The 20820-nt window shown below is 33.3% G+C and overlaps 1 protein-coding gene across 1 annotated transcript in view; it reads right to left on the bottom strand.

Annotated features, from left to right (window-relative positions):
• Window positions 1–20820, bottom strand: part of CPNE8 (copine VIII) — a 247662-nt gene that overhangs the window by 53804 nt on the left and 173038 nt on the right. Inside the window, exons 13-14 of the mRNA XM_012654995.1 lie at window positions 20741–20802; window positions 7239–7285 (exon numbers count right to left, since the gene is read on the bottom strand). Coding sequence (XP_012510449.1) covers window positions 7239–7285; window positions 20741–20802 — 109 coding nt within the window. The remainder of the gene's footprint in view (window positions 1–7238; window positions 7286–20740; window positions 20803–20820) is intronic.

Genomic DNA, 20820 nt, shown 5'->3' with positions numbered 1-20820 from the left:
TCTTTATTTTTTAAAAATCATGTGCCTTTAGCTTGAATCCTTATGCCTCTGGTGAGAGGACTCAACTGATTTAATGGACTTCAATAATTATGAGTCCTTCCTCATGTTGTATCACAAATACAAATTTAGTATTTGAAAAATATTCCCATTTAGCACTTTAAAAAAGGGCAGCATAGTGATTTTCAAGCTTAAGCTGATTAAATAACTAGATCTGACAAATTATTCAGAATTTTCTCACTAGACGTCAAGCTAGGAGCCTAACTCCCAGAGTCAAGTCTTGCCATGTGCAGAATAGCATCTGTAAAATAAATTCTTCCACAGTATTTACTGGAAGAACAAAATGAGATTATGTGTTTGAAAGTGATAAAAATAATAAAGCATCATAGAATTATAAGTTTAACCAGTGCAGTTATTATTGTCTGGGTCATGCACAAGATTCTGAATTTCCAAAATGCTCATACTCATAGGATGTTGCATTTGAAAAAAAGATGAAATTGAGAGAAAATGTAATACATGTGCTACCACTCAAACACATTGAGATTCACATCCAGTTGCCCTAATTACCAGCACAAAGGCAGCCTGAAAGTTCATTTAGTTTCTTAACTGAAAATGGAAAGTTAAATGAGACCTGTAATAGCACATAAAGCTCAATTCTACACTAAAGCATTGCCTGAAAAAAGAAAGCTTCAGGGCATAGTTTTTCTGATAAGGAAAAAAATAATAATAAACACTTGGGAGCCAGAGAGAAAGAAAATAAAGGAAATCTCCTTTTGGTTTATTATACATATAATTATACATAGAATATTTTTGTTCTAAAAGTAATTCATTGCACAAATGCTTTCATATTTCCAAAGGGTTAGCAGCATTTGAGGACTGATTTCACATGACAAAATCTCTAAAAAAGTGTCTTCTGACCAAAATGGCCTTAATGTTTCCCTTAACTTGGCTAAATTTTAGAAAGGTTTTTATTCCTGACCACAAACCATGGACTACTCTTTTCTTAGAGCATTTACTTTAGAACTGGAAATTGGAAATTCTTTCTCTGCCTCTTTGATATAGAAATCTTTTACAACAAAGGAATACCTTTCTCAAGGACCTGGGCCCATCCCTTTGAAATATAATCATTAAGAAAGACAGAATTTATTGATGGGGAAAAGAAACCCTATTCAGTAAATGGTGCTGAGAAAATTGGATAGACACATGCAAAAGAATGAAACAGGATTCATTTCTCTCAGCACTCACAAAAATTAATTCAAGATGGATAAAAGACTTAAATGTAAGGCATGAAACCGTAAGAATTGTAGAAGAAAATGTTGGAAAAACTCTTCTAGATACTAGCCAAGGCAAAGAATTTATGAAAAAGACCCCAATGGCATCACAATAACAATAAAAATAAATAAATTGGACTTAATTAAATTGAAAAGCTTCTGCACAGCTAAGGAAATAATCAACAGAGCAAATAGACACCCTACAGAATGCAGGAAAATATTTGCATTCTATATATCAGACAAAGGGCTAATAACCAGAATCTACAAAGAACTCAAGCAAAGCGGCAAGAAAAAAATAAACAACCCCATTAAAAAGTAGGCAAAAGACATGAATGGAAGCTTTTCAAAAGAAGACAAACGGCCAATAAACATATGAAAAAATGCTCAATGTCACTAATCATCAGGGAAATGCAAATTAAAACCACAAAGAGATATCACCTTACCCCAGTCAGAATGGCTTTTATTAAAAAGCCCAAAAACAATAGATGCTGGTGTGGATGCAGACAGAAAGGAACTCTTATACACTTTTGGTGGGAATGCAAATTAGCACAACCTGTATGGAAAACAGTATGAAGATTCCTCAAAGAACTAAAAGATGACCTACCATTCCATCCAGCAATCCCACTACTGGGTATTTAACCCAAAGGAAAAGAAGCCATTTTATCAAAAAGACACCTGCACTCACACGTTTATTGCAGCACAATTTGCAATTGTAAAGATGTGGAATCAACCCAAGTGCACATTAATTCATGAGTGATTTAACAAAATGTGGTATATGTATACCATGGAATACTACTCTGCCATAAAAAGGGATGAATTAATGCCTTTTTCAACAATTTGGATGGAACTGGAGATGATTATCCTAAGTGAAGTATCTAAAGAATGGAAAAACATACACCACATGTACTCGCTACTAAATTGGAACTATCCAAAGAGCACACACGTTTACAGAGAGAAGTAAAACTCAGTGGAAATCAAGCAGGGGGAGGCGATAGGTGAAAACTTATTTAACGGGTACAGTGAACACCATCTGGGTGATGGACACACTTATAGTCCTGACTCAAGCATCACAAAAGCGATCCATGTAACCAAAAACATTTGTACCCCTGTAATATTTTGAAATAAAAAAAAAGAAATGTTCAAGTAGGTAATGGTAATGTCATCAATTTTGTCCTGACAGATGGCATTGGGGTAGTTAGTATTCAAGTGTTACTACATAAATAAAATTGTTTTATGCTAACTGAGGAAAAAAGAAAAAGGAAAAAAAAAAAAAAAAAGAAAGTCACCAGTCCTGTCTCCCAATCTCTGTGAGAATGTAGGGTACTAACTTCAATAAGTGTCAATTAGCAAACAGATGGCCTAATCACACAGACAAACCTCCTTGTACTTTTCCCTAGCTCACCCCAGCACTTACAGACCCTCCAGCCTTTTCCCTAGCTCACCCCAGCACTTACAGACCCTCCAGCCTTTTGTTTTGAAGCAGTAAGTTCAATTTTTGTACTCTATCATAATAGCCTTAACACCTATTGCAATAGTCCTTCCTGGCCTTTTTAATGTATTCAGTGCAATTTGTCTTTGACACTTCCTTCTAAAGTAGAAACTTGGCTACTTAATCAAAATCCAGTGAGTGATAAGAAATACCATTAAATTTGGTATTTTGTGGACTAAATGGTTATTTAACTCAACTCTCAACTATAAGAGTTGTTACCCAATAGTACCAATATGGCAAATAATTCTATTTTATCCAGAAACCATAACTTTAAAAGATCATTGATACCCTCACATGTCTAACTGTCTTAACCTATCACACAGAACAGGGCCCTACTGTTCCCCTCCAAAGACGTTGCCTCTCTTTCCAGCATCTTCATCTGCTCTAGTCTTGTCACTGCACTACTAATGATACTTGCCCTTTCATCTCTGCTTGTCAACTTGCCATCCTGTCCTGAAATTCTTTTCCTCCAGCTTATGTCTCAAATACATTAGACAACCTTCCTTGTTTATTCCAGCCTTCATGGTCTTTTCTCGCATACCCTTATGGCTCTTGTGTTCTGTGTCACAAAATTTGGCAATTTAAGAAACTGCCACATTGACTGTCAACTCTTTGAACCTGGGACCATGTTTGTATTTCCTCTGTATCTGCAACAATGCTTATGAAGAATGAACCTGTAGTAGGTTGATAACATTGGGGCTCAATTAATAGCAATAATAATTATAATAACATGGAATCTGACATGTATTGAATATATTACTTTATGTCTCAATCCTTTCAAAAAAGTTATGACATGGCTACTTTCATTATAACCACTTTTTGGATTAAATAACTTGTTCAAATTCACAGAGTAATAATTGGTAAAATTAGAATATGAATCTAGGCCATCTGATTCCATAGCCCTTACTCTTAGCTATAACTCTTTAAATATTTTATAATGTTTTAAACCCAGAGTATTATCAAATTTATATCTGATTTTGTTTCAGAGTTGCATGATGTCTTTGTAAGAAAATCACACTTGAGTAGATTATTTTAACAGCTTATTGAGACATAATTTACATGCTTACAAATCAACCATTTAGAATATATAATTCAATGATTTATAGAATATTCACAGATATGTGCAATCATCACTATAATCAATTTTAGAACATTTTCATCACCTTAAAAAGAAACTCTACTCATTAGCTATCTCTGCAGCCCTAAACAATGACTAATCTACTTTCTATTGATTTGCCTATTCTGGACATTTCATATACATAGAATCACATAATATGTGGTCTTTTGTGACTAGCTTCTTTCACTTAGCATAATGATTTTGAGGTTCATCCATGTTGTAGCGTGTATCAGTACCTCACTCCTGTTTATGCAGAATAGTATTTCATTGTGTAGGTATATCACATTTTGTTTATCTATTTATCATTTGATAGACATTTGAGTTGTTTCCATATTTGGGCTATCATGCTGTTATAAACATTCATTACAAATTTTTGTGTTGACATATGTTTTCGTTTCTCCTGGGTATATATCTAGGAGTGGAATTCTTGGGTCATATGGTAACTCTATGTTTAACAATTCTAGGAACTGCAAAGTGTTCTCCAAAGTGGCTATACCATTTTTACATTCCAACCCACAGTGTTATGAGGGTTCTGATTTCTTTACATCCTCACCAACACTTGTTATCTGACTATTTGATTATAGCCATCCTAGTGGGCATGCAATGGTATCTCAATATAGATTTGATTTGCATTTCATGATGGTAAGTATGCCAAGAATCTTTTCTTGTGCTTACTGGCCATTTGTATATCTTCTTTGGAGAAGTGTCTATTTAGAGTCTTCACCCATTTTAAAAATTGGATTATTTGTCTTTTTTATTGAATTATAAGATTTCTTTATATATTCTAGATACAAGTCCCTCATAAGATGTATGATTTGTAAATATTTCCCCAATCCTGGGGGATGTCTTTTCATTTTTTGATAGTGTCTGTGGAAACATAAAAGGTTTTAATTTTGATGAAGTTCAATTTATCTATTTTCCTTTTGTTGCCCATGCTTTTGGTGTCATATTTAAGAATCAATTGCCAAATCTAAGGTCATGAAGATGCATCCACATGTTTTATTAAATTTATTCTTAAGTATATTATTTCTTTTGATATTATTGCAAACAGAATTGTTTTCTTAGATTCATTTTCAGATTGTTCCTTGTAAGTATATTGAAAAAGGATTGATCTTTATATATTGATCTTCTATCCTAAAATCTTGTTGAACTCATTTATTAGTTGTAATTGATTTCCAGTATATTCCTTAGGATTTCCTATGACAAGATGATGTCATCTGCAAATAGAGATAGTTTTACTTCTTCCTTTCTGATCTGATATTTTTTCTTTCTTTCTCTTGCCTAATTGCCCTAGTTACAACCTCCAGACAATGTTAAAGATAAGAGGTAAAAGCAGGCACTTCTGTCTTGTTCCTCATCTTAGGGGGAAAGCATCCAGCTTTTTGCCATTTAGTATGATGTTAGCTGTGGACTTTTCATAGATTCCCTTCATCAGTTTAGGAAGTCCCCTTTTATTTCTAGTTTATTGAGCATTTTTATAACGAAAGTGTATTGGACTTTGTCAAATGCTTTTTCTGCATCAACTGAGATGGCTATGTGGTGGTTGTATTTTCTTCTATTGATAAGGTATATTACATTATTTGATTTTTGAATATAAAACTAACCTTTCATGGCTGGGATAAATCTTACTTTGTCAGGGAGTGTAATTCTCTTTTTATGTTCTTGGATTCAGTTTCCTAGTATTTTATTGAGGATTTTTACATCCACACCTATAAGAGATACTGATCTGTAGTTTTTCTTTTCTTGTGATGTCTTTGGTTCTGGTATCAAGATAATACTGGCCTCATAAAATGAATTGGGAAGTATTCCTTCCTCTTCTAGTTTTTGAAAGAGTTTGTGAAGAATTGGTATTAATTTTTTTTAAAAAAATATTTGGTAGCATTCATCAGTGAAGCTATCTGGTCCTGGGTTCAGATTAACTTTGAGGGTAGGTATTTTTTTTTTAATTACAAATTCAATTTCTTTACTGATTATTCATTTATTCAGATTGTCTATTTCTTTTTATGTCAGTTTCAGTAGTTTATGTCTTTTTATTTAATAGATTCTTGCTTCAGCTAGTTGCTGTGCTAACATTCATCAGTGAACAAAATCTAGTATTTTAAACCAGTTGGACTTTAGGTATTATTTATTTACCTTGTTTATTTATTTTTTTGAGACAGAGTCTCATTCTGTTGCCCAGGCTAGAGTGCTGTGGCATCAGCCTAGCTCACTGCAACTTCAAACTCGTGGGCTCAAGCGATCCTCCTGCCTCAGCCTCCCAGAGTGCCAGGATTATAGGTGGTATTATTTCTGTGTTACATATTTGACTGAATAAAATGCAAGTAAAGATCATTAACTTGAAGCCATAATGTTGGAGAATAAACTTAATATGTAGTAAAAGGTGAGCTGAATTTGAGTTTGGTCTTCTCATTTGCAGTTCTAACTCTAGAACTAATAAACCAATATGTATTTATTAGTAAAAATATTTCCCCAATTTGAGTTTTCTCATTTGTATGAAAGAATCATTTCATTAAATGATCTCTGAGGTACTCTCTTCCCTAAAATTTCTATTATTTTGTGAAATGTGAGTCAATGTGAGATAAATGTGATTTAAAGGGATTACAATGTAAGAGCCATAGGCATAAAAGCAATTTGAAAAAAAAATCTAAACAAATACAAACTAGTGCCAACTTCTGGTAAAAGTTAAATAATGAAGTTCATGTTCTTATGATACATGATAACTAATTTCAAATGGTTTTCTGTTTAAAATAAAATTGCCTCAAAATAAAATGAAAAGTTCACACAGTTTTTTCTTTCTTAAAATGTTTGATATATAAATTATGAATTTTCATACATGGACTATCATATATTAGTCCTTCTGAATGAATTAGATATATATGCATTAACATGAGTAATTCTCAAAAATAAATAATTGAATAGAAATGAAATAATTTGTGTAAGGTACATGTATTATTGAATTAAATTTATACAAAAGAGGACACAAAAGAGTACTATAAACGCAAGTATTACCATTAGACACACTTCAGAATTATAATTATACATGGAAAAGAACAGAGCCTAAGAGAATGGGCAAGGCCATATAATGGGCTTAACTATATTAAAATTTCTATTCTTTTTAAAGACATGAAACAAAATGATATTTCAACATTTAATAAATCTGAATGGGACTGTTTTGCATTTTTGTTATATTTCTTATAGTCTTTTGCATATCTGAACTATTTCATAATATAAAAAGAAAAATTATGTGAATTACACATAAAAAGTACATACATGTAGGAATAAAATATCTAACTCTCATGAAAATTAAAATTTATTCTTCACTTAGTTGCTGATAATTTTCATCAGGGTATCCCCTCCTACTTACCGTTTGACGCCGTAAAATCAATAGCCACCGTGAAGTTGATTTGTGTTCTAGAATATAAGTAAACAAGAATCAATAATTAAATAACCTCATTAAAAAGTTTGTTTTCTATTTGCATTATATTTTCAATATTACTGATATTCTTAAATGTTAATTATGAGCAAATATGTTATAATTCACATTGGATAGCATCAGATAGGCAGTTTTACAAGGTAATACTTTGGAAAAAATATATTTATAGTCATACAATGATAAAATAACAATTAAAGTCCTGGGAATAAAGTTACCTATTTGGAGTACAGTGGCTCATAATGAAGAAGTCAAACTGCAAAAAATTATTTGCCAGAATTTATTATTAATTTGTCTGTTTACAAAATAATTCTGTAGTTATCACAAAACTATTATGCCCTTAAAAGTGTAGCAAAGCTAACATCATCTCTAATAATGTCATTCCTTAAACTAATTCTTTTGACAATCCTGAAAACATAAGATTTTCTTGTTTTCTTCAGAAATGAAGTATTTCAGATAAAGCTCTATTCATTGCTCACAGCATTTCTCTGTGTGTGTGTGTATTTATAGATACAGATAAATATAAATATGTAAAGATTGGTGAAATATGTTGTAAGATGCTCCTCAACTAGCAATGGGGTTATGTTCTGGTAAACTCATTGTAAGTTGAAAATATTGTAAGTTAAAAGTTCATTTAATACACCTAACCTACCAAACAGCATAGCTTAGCCTAGCCTACCTTAAACGTGCTTACAACACTTACCTCAGCCTACAGTTAGGCAAAATTATCTGACAACGCAGTACCCTGTAGAGTATAGGTTGTTTACCCTTGTGATTGCACAGCTGACTGAGAGCTGCTGGGAGTTGCCACTGCCCAGCATCAGGAGAGAGTAACGTACCACTTTCTGCTAAATGAGTGTTGCTTTTGCACCATCATAAAGTAAAAAAAATCACAATGGTAAGTCAGGGACCATCTGTATATACATTTTAAATTTTCAGCACATGGTAGTTACCCAAAATTATTTTACTGGGTTTATTTTTTGTTTTTGTTTTTTCTGATGGAAACTAAAGAGGTAGCATTCACATGAGAAATTCACTTTTTTGGGTATACCTATGACTCTTTCTATATGTAACTCCACCTCTTTCTTACCAAAGAAGACATAAAAACACAAGTAAATGACAACTATATGATTACTGCATTAATCTGGAATCACATCTAATCTAAACAATAATTTTTAATTAAAGAGTAAATCATTTGAAAACGTGAGTACTTTGACTATGTTTCAGCAACAAATTGCTTTTGACGCATTGCAAAATTGATTTAACACTCCCCAGTCTGGAAATGTTGGATAAATGTTGATGATAATGATGAGATTTAAACAAAGCAATCTGACTCTGGGTACTACATCATAAGGTCCCTTGTGATTCTCTTAGTAAAAAGTATAGTAGTATTTTCTTCTTTCTCCAAAAATTCAGTCCGAAAAGACCTAAATACAATTCAGGAATTGAATCAAATTCACGTTTTTTTCTAAGAAATGAACAATATTTTGTGATTTCATTTAACAACTAATATAGATTCCCTTTATAGCTATACGATAATTTTTTTCTCAGAGTAGAAATCGGGTTTATAGGTTAAGAATATAGGCTAATTTGAAGCATAACACTACCCAGTATGAACCAAAATGAGTACAGACTTTTAGAAAAGGAATATAGTGAGACACTTGGGAGAACATTTTCAGATAATAAACCACTATGAGGTACTGAAAAGAACAGTCACCATCAGCACATTGCTTTGTCACTCTGTGCCAGGAAGAGAAGGGACTATATAATACATGCTAGCATGGTGTATGAGGCAGGGTATGGTTTTTTTTTTTTTTTTTTTTTTGAGACAGAGTCTCATTTTACTGCCCTGAGTACAGTGCTGTGGCATCAGCCTAGCTCACAGCAACCTCAAACTCCTGGGCTCAAGCGATCCTCCTGCCTCAGCCTCCCGAGTAGCTGGGATTACAGGCATGCACTACCATGCCTGGTTAATTTTTTGTATGTATTTTTAGTTGTCCAGCTAATTTCTTTCCATTTTTAGTAAAGACGGAGTTTCACTCTTGCTCAGGCTGGTCTTGAACTCCTGAGCTCAAACGATCCACCCGCCTCAGCCTCCCAGAGTGCTAGGATTACAGGCGTGAGCCCCAAGCCTGGCCAGGGTATGGCTTTTGAGTCTGAGAAAACTGGGTTTGAGTTCCAGCAACCCAGTTGGGGACTGTAGCCAGATTTCAAAACTCTTGGAGGGCAGATGCCTGGCATATAGTAATAAAATAACTGAAAGAAAACTACATAAATTATAATATATATTATATTTTATACACATAATATACATATTATATATCAAATATATGCACATTATATAGCTATATATCACATATATATATAATGTATGGTTACATAGCTTATATTAACTCACCCACAATAATTTTAGAGAAAGAAGATACTATTATCCTCCTTTTATAGACAAGGAAATCTATGCTCACCAAACTTAGTAACTTTTCACACCAGTTAAATGCTGATGCCAGCATTGGAATTTGAATTCACATCCGACTTCAAAGACCGTATTTATAACCTCTATATTACTCTGTTTCTCCAATTAAATATTTGCATACCACCTGGCTATAACAGGAACACAATAAAGGATATTATGTTGCAAACCTAGAAAAGAAACTACACAGATACTCTTAATGATAAAGATGTTAGGTATAATCTCATGCTTGGGCAAATTTTTCCTTCTATCAAGTATGTTATCAAATTCATAAATCACAAAATCATCTGCATATATGGCTTTTTATGTTATTTTATTCAAATGGTACTTCATAAGGAATGAAAAATAACTCTGAGCTTTATGAACGTATGTTTTAGCATATTATAAAATCAATTTAGAAGTTTAGTCTTTGCTTCAATCTCGCTTAGGTTATAGGCTTAGACACCTTGTCTTAATTCAGCTCTCTCTTATAACAGTGTCTGCACAATGCTTTGCACATATTGGAACCTCACTGTATTTACTGCGTGAATAAATGCGTTCATTTTATGATTGTTTCTAACTTGTTCTCCAGGGTGACACAGGATGTGTGGCATAACTACCAACTTCTCAGAAGTATTAGTTTCAGATAAAAAAACTTCAGTAGTCATAGATACAAAGGTCCTCTCAAAGCCAAAGTTCTGCCTAGCAAAGCTACAAAGAAAAGTTATGGCTATTAACTAAAACACTATATTGTACCACAAGAATGAAAAAAGAGAGAGCAGATATTTAGAATTAAACTAACTTACTAAAACTCTAAACAGCTACACTAAATTACAAAACCAAGTAGATTATGTACAAAAAAATAATGAGTTTTTAAAAAAGAGGGAGGAGAGAGAGAGAGAGAGAAGACAAAAAGGAAAAAGGTTAGGAAGGAAGGCAGGAAGGCAGGCAGGCAGGCAAGCAGGAAGGACCAAAGAGCACTGTTGAAACCCAGACACTCCAAGACTAAGTGTATAAAATGCATTCATTTAGCACTAGATGATAAATAAGACCAGTTTGTAATCATAGTGCAAGAAACACTCTCAAGAAGTAAAGCAGAATCCTTAATGCATATTGGATGGTTGATTGATTATAAGATTTGATTAATTCTTTGTCTTCTTCTGCATATCAAAAAGAATCTTTCTCCTTTATTGCTTTCAATCAGCAGCAGTATTCGGACGAGAAGGAAAATGTTATGGCTCATTACATAAAGCAACTCATAGTAGTGATGGCCCTGTAGGGTACTACCATACTATTGAGATTTTCCTATTTATAAAGCTACAGTTTAACAATTATTTATTGAGCATCTTCCAATTGCCAAGCACTGTTCAATGAAGAGAAACAGGAGCAAATGAAACATTCTTCTTGAACTTATAGAGCTTACAATTCCAGCTTTCTATTATTAAAAGTAATAACAAAAACGGCATAGTATTTTATCATTGAATTCACAATCAATAGCATAACCTAAAATTTAACTGCACATTTACTGGGATAACAGCTAGTTCATTCTAATGATTCCTAAGAGTTTTCATTATAATACATACTTACTAAACCAAGTGTCACATTCTATGTATTTAGAAAATATTAACTACCAAAAATGTTAAAGTTGCTAGCAATACTATAACTTTAGGCTATAAAACACATTTCTTGAAGATTTTCATAAATGATTTGTGTCATAAAAGTAAACCAAACAACATCTTCATCAACAATCCTGTTACCTTATTTCATTCCCTAATATTACCCGAAGCCTAGTGTTAGAAAAAAAGAAATCAATCATGTGTCAGAGTAAAAAATCTGAATTCACACAAGATGACTACTGACAGAATATTCATGAAACAATCATATATAAATCCTCAAAACATTTTGCTTAGGAAGTGTCATCTTAGCTGTCATTTTATGTTTTAGAAGGAGACAAGACAGGGTAGGATTTCATGAAACTGAGATAGCAGTACTACATCTTAGAATATAAAAAAGTTATGCCTGCCAAATTGCATGAGTTAGTGCTAATGACTCATGAGACTACCTAAGTGTATGTCCTAGTACTGCTAAAATATACATTTGGATCATGTCCCTATTTTACTCTGCCACCCTTCCAAAGGCTGTGAATGACAGAGCAATCAGACATCAAGATGAGAATTTACTACTGCAGCAAAGATCCACAGGAAACAAGTATATATGCATGTCAAAGAAAATTACTTACATATACACACACAGCAATATCATCTTAGATATTTTTTCTGCAGCTATTATTATGAATTAATTATCAGGAACTAACAATTGTGATGGGGGTGTGCAGAAGGATTATTTTCCTTTCTTCCCAATTTTACATCCTGTTCAGTTGTACAAACTGAACATTGAATCCTAAAAATGGACTTCTCCCACTCCTCTGAATTAATCTTGACAAGCACAAATTCAGATCCACTAGCAGCTGGAATCTAGAACACATAAATGCAGTTGGGATTCACTCAACTACAACATTCCTCTTATTCTTGCCATGCTGGTACCAGCACTATGCTTCTGCCTGGATTTACTGATACGCATTCTGGTTCATACTTTGGCTCTGGAACCTGCCCTGACCCCCTGGTTCACTGGCCTTAGGCACAGTCATCCAGTCTAGTCCTTCTTAATTCTATATCACCATGGGATAAACCTTGAACCCTTTCTGTCTTATCTTTTCCTTCTTTCTTAAAAGTAACTTAACTACCTGAATGACAATACAGACAGCTCTCTGATTTCAAACATTGCTGCATCTTCAAAATTTCTGCTTCCCATGTCCATAAACTACTCACTGGATTAATTGTCCTGGCAATGTTAGATAAACTGGAATGAGGGCAGATTTTGAGATGTATAAGTGCAAATTCAGAGATAAATACTTTCTTCTACCAGTAATGTAATCTTTGGAAAGCTAATTAACCTTCTGCACTCATCTGTAATAATAAAACCTTCCTCAGATTGTTGCTGCGAGGACAAGAAAAGTACTTGTTCTTTAGAAGGCACTCATTAAGTGGTTGATTCATTATTATCACTATTATTGGTGGCAGTTTTTCAGGACCTGAGTTGAGCTTACTTCTTTGAATACTAGACCATGCAAAGCTTATCAAATTTCTGAGTCTATCATAGTTTTTTCAGGTAATTGCTTAGACTCTGACCCTCCCATGTCAGATTTCTTTCCTTCAAACTCACTACTAAGATCCCAACCTGTCCAATCCAAAACTGCACCAAGAATGATCTAACTTTGTTAGGTGTTATCTGGCTACTTCCTCTAAGAAAATTCCATGACATGAAGAAATTGTAAGATTTGACTTTTGCCTTTTTCTCCTTTCTATCCTTTCAAGTACTCTGAATGTCCGAGGGATCAGTGAAACGTCAAAAGTTAGTATAAAAAGAAACTGGAGACAAGTGATATGATTCCTCAACTGTTCATGCTAATATTCTTGGTCCTTATTGAATCCAGTTTTCATAAATTAGCAAAACTTTCTGCTTTTTCCAGACTCTGTAGATCAACTTCTGTATTTTTTAACACAATAAAAGTGCTCCAAAGTACAATGTTCACAAGGAACTAGCTCACCTTCCTACAGTTCAAGAATTTCTTGTCACAAAAAGGTATACATCATTGCCAACCATTTTTCTAAACAATAGTTAGAAAACAGCTTGTCAGTGACATAATCAAAATAAGCAAACAAAAAAAAGCAACCCCAAATCAAAAAGCAAGCGCTGCCCATCAGAGTCCCATTTAAAATGAAATAGATGCAGGAGAGGCAATGATGACTCATAGAAAGTCAGTGAAATTTTGAATCATATAGACTGATGTTTGAATCCCAGAATCATAACTAGGTAGCTGGTTGTGACTCCTTGCAAAGCTACTAACTCTCTGGGCCCCAATTTTCTCATATGATATACAGGTAACCACTACTTTGAAGGAGTCTTCTGAATATTAGAAATAAAACTCTAAAGTACCTGCATACAACAAATACTCTACATGCTAGAGGGCAAATACCTTGAGCAACCCATCATCTCCTGGTTCATACTAATCCTTTCCTCTAACAGGTCAGAAGAGACAATTCTCTCTTTATATTAACATCAATTTATTTTTCATTAATAATTCCTTCTCATAGTGTTGGTCAATGGTGTATCAAGGCTTGGGTAACAAAGCTGCAATCAGTACAAGCAGTAGGGGGTTCATTGTACAGAACTTAGAAACAATAATGCAATCTATGAATATGTAGCCTACCTTTTAATATCACCACACACTAGCAATTCTAAGCAATGTAAAAGATGAATTCTGTCACACTGTACTCCCATTTGCCCTTGGTAAGCCACTGTTGCTTATTTATTTCTGTTTCCCCTCCTCCTAGCCCCTAACCTTTTAATAGCCCACCAGAGTGAAACTACTTTAGACAGCAAAATGTGTTGTCCACAATAGACTTTAACAGAAGTAGATGTTAAAGTTTTTGTTTCTACAGAAGTTCCTATATTTCAAAGAAAAGTTCTGTGTTTACAGAGGAAAGTATTAGTCCCCCATGAGTAGAAAGAGATTTAAAGCTGTTTTTCTAGTGTTAGTAATAGTTTTTGAAAAATTCATTGCTGTTGCATCCCTCAGTTCTTTTAGTCTTCACTTGCTAAGCTAACAGGGCAGACTTTAACCATGCAACATAGCTAAGAAACTGCCCAATACCAAATAGTTTTTCAATATTTTGCCTAAATTAGCATTACTTCTGATGATGAAGAGTTTCCTTTGACTTTGAAATGGATAGCACTGAAAAAATTATCGTCAGAATAACATAAACTGGCAATGAAATCACAATCTTAATGTATATAACTAGACATCTCTTCCCAAGCTTCCATTTTAAATGTAGAAAAATGAGAATCAAGCATTAACCACAGCAATGTTTATGAGATTCTTCTTAATATTTGTAAAAGTTTCTATTCTAAATCTTTGTCTAGATGATTTAAGTTTAGATATGATAATGTTCCATGTGAATATATTTATAGAAGGCAGAATGGCTTTACTTTTATTAGATTTACCCATGTTCAGTGCTGCAGGGTTTAGCTCTCCACTGATTTGATGAATGCAAAGCACTTGGGTGCCACAACAAGAAGTACTATAAAAAAATCCTAAATATATATATTCCATTTTCAAATAAGAAATTGAATTAGGAAAAAACCCTTATAGTGTTGCATGGTCTGGCAAGATCTGCTCCCTGAGTCAACACATCCAATGCAATGCCACAAATTTTACAAAACTAAGGCAAACATCTTATAGCATCATGGCAACTGCTTCAAGTATTTTTAAGGGAAAAAAAATCCTTATGGGATTGTTGATAAAGGCACTTACTGATATGAAACCAGTCTTTAAAATAAGCAGCATCATAAGCCCATTTTAGCCTTTAAGATTAGCTTATGGTAGGTAGGTAGTTCTTTTTAAAAAAAAATTCAGACAAGTTTTAGATTTAGGGTTGAGTTTGAGTAGAATGAACAGGATCGTCTGGAATGAAAGGAGTATCCTGGAGTCATCCTCAAGCAGAACTGAACTACAAGAAAGTTACATTCACTGATTTTATAAATTTGAATATATCTTTTTCTCTCCATGTCTCTGATAACTGGGGCAATTACCATCAACAATATTATGATGACCAAATGAGAGAAGACATATTAGAACTTTAAATACATTGAGATTTTTCAGAAAAATAATAGCTAGCATTTACTGACAGTTAACTGCATGTCATTTAATCCTCATACTCTATGAGTGAGACATTATTGTTTTTATTCCTATTTCATAGAAGTAGAAACAGGTTATGCTAGCAAGAGGCAGGTCTAGGATTTGAACCGTGCAAGTAATGCCAGAACCCAAATTCTTGGTCACTATTAATACTACACATTGCCTCAATTATCAGCAACCACTTTGGAACTGTGCTGACTTTTCACCAAATATTTATTCCTTATTGAGATTCTTTCCCAGAACTTGCCCACTCAGTGTGTCCAATTACCTTCTCTCATGCTCCCTTTCTGTTAAGATACAGAGAAAACACAAGCAGTTCGTGCTTCTAATCTTGATTTCGCCTTTCCTCCAAGTAACTGCCAACCAAGATATAGCGTTCAGTTGAGATAATTTCTGATAGAGGGCAACAAAAATGCATTTTTTCTTATCCCAGAAAGCCTGGTCCATCTGTTTTGTTTGGTGATTGTGGTCTGAGGAGGTATGGAGAGAGGAAGTTCACAAGATGAGGTCTGAGAGAGACAGATACAGGAGTTTGTAATCCAGTTCATCCTGTGTTTAAATTTCTATTTGTTCATAATGTTTTAATTATGCTAAGAGATTTGGGAGGAAAAGGGGTAGAGAGCCGTGCTTAAAATGGCTGTCTAATTAATCCATATTTATTCAATGGCTATTTTGTGTTCAGCCCTATAAAAATATTTAAAAATTGTGTCTCTTTCCAAAAACAAGTCATATAAAAGAACAACTAAAATGACACCAGGGAAACTAACAACCACTGGGTATAACTGATACGGTTTTATCCAGCTCATCTGGACCGGCTGGATGACAGTTTGGGCTTTCTTCAGAGGAAGAAAATGACAGTCTGTAGACCTCTAAGTTTCTACTACACTCAATTTTCTGATAAAAGCACAGACCAGAGTTTCCTGTCGACATGAAATTGTACTAGCTCAGCAGGGACTCAGTGTGCAACAGAATTTGTGATCTGTTTTCTTCCTTCATCTGCCCGTCAAAGAGATGTGGAAAACTTTATAGATATTTGTTCCTTACTCATGTCGGAGGTGGAGTGGAGTTTCATAAGACTGGAGAGACACAGAGGGCTGAGGGAAAGACAAACGGAATTGAAATGTAGGATTCTGCTCTCAGATACTCATAGTACAAGCTGCTGGGAATATGGAAATATGTATAAATTCAATTCAAAATTAATAATAATTGAAATAATGATGACATTACCTAAGGAAGTATCTTAGATTTCAGAACAGTATGTGATTTGAAATGAATCTGATATTGTCCTTATTCATGATAAGGAATTTCAATTCATGATAATTGAAATGGTCAATGTCATAGGTTAGAGATTACTAAATAAAATTCTTTTATAGACAACTATAGCAGACTTTTAATATCTAAAATTATTTTTAGTAAGTAAAGAGATACAAAATAACTACAGGGATAAATGTACAGAGTATGACTAAAAATAATGGCCCCAAGGTCAATAATCCACAAGTGAAAGTTTTTATTACTCTGTAATGAAGCTCCTTTATAGATATTATTCTTCTATAATATTTAGAAAATAAAATTTTTCACTATCTCAAGTCATAAAATGTATCTCATATTCCAAGAAAAACATGGTACTGCTTATCCAAAAAAATGTAAAAAAAAAGTTTAAAAATTAGATTTTTATTTCAGAGAATATTTGCATAAAAATTGGATCTTGGCTGATTTAGAATGTATTGTCTCATCTGCTCACTGGGTACCTGAATCCATAAACCTGTCTACTGCAGCTAAACACAGTGCTTTAGGGATTGAGACAATGACTGAAAAGTAACAAGCTGACAACATGGTTCCACAAACAATCAAGGTTGTATTTTCATGTAAATATCTACATCAATAATGACTAAAGTAATGGAAGTCTAAAATACCCCTTACTAAGAATTAGGACTAAAAAGAAGTTTCTTTGAAGGCGAAGATATTAAAGGGCTATGAAAATAATTTTGCTTAGTATTTAAATGTGTTCATTCTTAACTCTGTGTAATTTTACGAGAATTACATGGATTCATGAGAAAACAACATTTTTATAATTTTCTATTCAATTATTTTTTTGTGAGACTAAACAAGAAGAGAGATAACATTTTAAAGTGCAATTCAAGAATTCCTTTCTACGAGTTTAATGGAAATGTTTGACTGTTGGCAAAATTGCCACGTAGTCCACACTAGTTGTCTGTTTCACTCCCTTTCTCTAACCCGATGGTCTCATGCATCCAGTCTAAGAGAAATGGTTTATAAAATTAATATAGAGGACAAAATGAATTCAGAAACAACTAACTTTACTTTACATGAACCAGAGTTGGCTAGAGCACCAATTTAATTGTGGTTATCTGTATAAAACGTTTCACCCTTTTTGAAGACCTCAAGCTTTACTTGTCAATTAAAATTCAACATGAGCATAACCTAACAATGAATATGTCCCTGAATTGATGCCACTCAGAGACAGCAACAAAACAATCCACAAATGCCAATAATCAATGTTGATATCTTGGTATTTCAAGTTAAAAGTGAGGAGTCACTGCAATTCACATAAAAACAGACACCGGTAATTTTTTTCAATTGCCTTTGAAATATTCTACTTATTTTAATTATGGTGGGGCATCTCTTCCAAAAAGTTAACTTTGATTAATTCCACAAATCTTAAAATGTACTAATAAATATGACCTCCAACATCTTGTGTCATTCTCCTACATACTACTTTGGGTTGCTTGGTTGATTGCAGCCCAGAGTGTTTGTTTATTTTATTGTTCTTCTTTGACGACATCAGAGGGCAAAAGACAAGGCCAGATGGTCTAAGTTAAGAATAATCTTTCTGCATGTATGCTGAAGAGGAGTGTATCAAAGACCAAGACGTGAATACTCAGGAAGTTTAGCCGAAGTATTGACCACTGTAAGGATGTAGCTGCAACCTACCTTTCTATGCTCTTTCTTCAGTTGAAAATACTCAATGTTTTATGATGGGACTAGGGGAAGAGGGGACAGAGGAGAAAGTGTTCTGAAAGGTGTTTTTCCAGGCACACAGTTGGTTTAACATGAGCTTTTACAAAGAACATAAAAGTGGCTAATAAACAGAGGTTTCACAGATAAAAACTGACAATGACTTATAACTATTAGATTAGCAAAAATGAAAAGGGAGGGACACTATTTAACATTCATACACAGATTTTAGGACTATAAATTATTATAGTCTTCTGGCAACACAATTTGGAAATATTTAACAAATTGTATAATATGCATATCATTTAATCCAACAACATTATTTTTAAGCAGTCTACAGACATATTTTCATGTCTATATGCAAATGCACTAATGAAGTGCACAGAAAGCTAGATGCCATGTTTTTACATTGCAGCTTTGTTTACAATAAAAAAATGGATGTAACTAAAGCATGTATTGCCAAGAAATTTAAATTAAATTATATGCATACAGACAATGAAAAACTTAAAACAAGGTGGTAGTGACATGGCAATATATATACACAATATATTTAATGAACAAAACATACAATGCAGCATACTGTACACAGGGTGATCCTACTGTTTTAAAAAATAATGACGTGTTAGGGAATTAACAGGGAAGAATATATGTCAAATATCTAATAGTGATTATTAGATCACCTAGAGTGTGTGGTAATAGGAGATTCTAACTTCATACTAAATGATTTCCATCTTTCATAACTTTTTACCATCTTACATTTTATCTTTATAATGTGAAACACAAAATACATCTATATTAAAATTTCAGAGACATAATACTTATTTTCCCAATACCTGAAAATAAACACAAATAAAATAAAATAAAATAAAAACATTCTGTGGTTTTAGAAAAAAATTATTATGAAGCCTACTAATTGTCATTGAGGTGTTCAAAAGTTTACAGAATATTTTTTTCATTGTAAGAGTCCAGATATTCTAACTGATGTCGTTCACAAGACAGTCAATAGCCACTACTGAATTATACATAATAAATTGTCAACTATTATAATTCTAATTTGAAAGGAATGCAACTCTGTATTTTATATTGCTATTATTCAGAAATTTTTATGTAATTAAGTGTCTGCTTTTAATAAGCTTTTCAGTCATTGCAGTGCATTTATCTGCTGGGAGGTTGAGGTTTTTTAATAAGAAGGGCAGAAAATCCAAAAGGCTTACAATGTCTAGAACAGGTAAAAAAAAGAATATCTGTAGGAAATCTATCAAGAAAAGTGAAATTAATTTGATGAGATATTTAGATGTTTGTAGCTACTTATTTCTACAGTGATTTTAATATTTCTATTATCCATTTCAAGCTGATATGATTTATTATTTTCATAATTAGGAAGAAGTTTACATGGGTGGTATCCGATTGTTATTGTATTTCGTAATTGCAAAGTAAAGGCAAATAAACTATGCGTACATTTTATACTGTAAGAATGAATGCTTGTTTTCAATTTCTGGGGGGGCTTGGGCAGGTTAAAAACAGAAACAACTAGGTTAAAGAGAGGAACAAAATTGAAAAGACTTCCCTAAATACGAGGGTATAAAAATTTATAATACATTATTAACACGGGATCTGTCTGGATTTTGAAAAATTTCAAGAATGGTTACAATGACCACTTTTTTTTTTCTGAAATGTGTTCTTGCCTAGAAGCCATGAGGGCAACTACATGACTATTCACCACCCATTTCTGCATTATGATTTATTGACAATGAGAACACCAGCAAAAATTGTCAAAATCAAATCTGAAAATGTCTTTATTCCCTTGGCCCCTTCATTCCTTCGTCCCTTTCTGCAGCCTGATGACATTCTACAATGAAACAGTATGGGGTGTGGGATTTTTTAATACTCTGGATACATACACATTTAAATCAAGCCCTCAAGTTTTTCTCCTGTTTTAAAAATAATAAACGGTGCATATAAAAAGTCCTATGGCAAACGAAACGTCCTATGAAAGTGCACATAATAGCTTTATCCACTGCTACTAATAATACAACAAAGTTTTTTCTCTGGGCTAAAAAAAGTTATAATTTACCCCAAATTAATAGTTCTAGGTATATAAGTTTTTTTCATTTATGTCTGAAACAAAAGTACAATAGGCCAGGCATCAATACGGTGATCATTTCAATTTCCAGGTACACCTTGTGGTGGCACTTGGCTACATGCATTAAAAGAAATGTTTAAGCAATGAAACAACTTCAAAGAATGACTTACCCTCCTTTAATGTAGTCAAGGAATGAAACTTCTGTTTCTACCAAGAAAGAGAGTAAAGTTACCTGAAGAAAAAAAAAAAA

Source organism: Propithecus coquereli, unplaced genomic scaffold, assembly GCF_000956105.1.
Source record: "Propithecus coquereli isolate 6110/MARCELLA unplaced genomic scaffold, Pcoq_1.0 Scaffold456, whole genome shotgun sequence".
Lineage (NCBI taxonomy): Eukaryota > Metazoa > Chordata > Mammalia > Primates > Indriidae > Propithecus > Propithecus coquereli.
The sequence above is the reverse complement of the archived record's forward strand: the minus strand, read 5'-3'. Positions and strand labels throughout refer to the sequence as shown.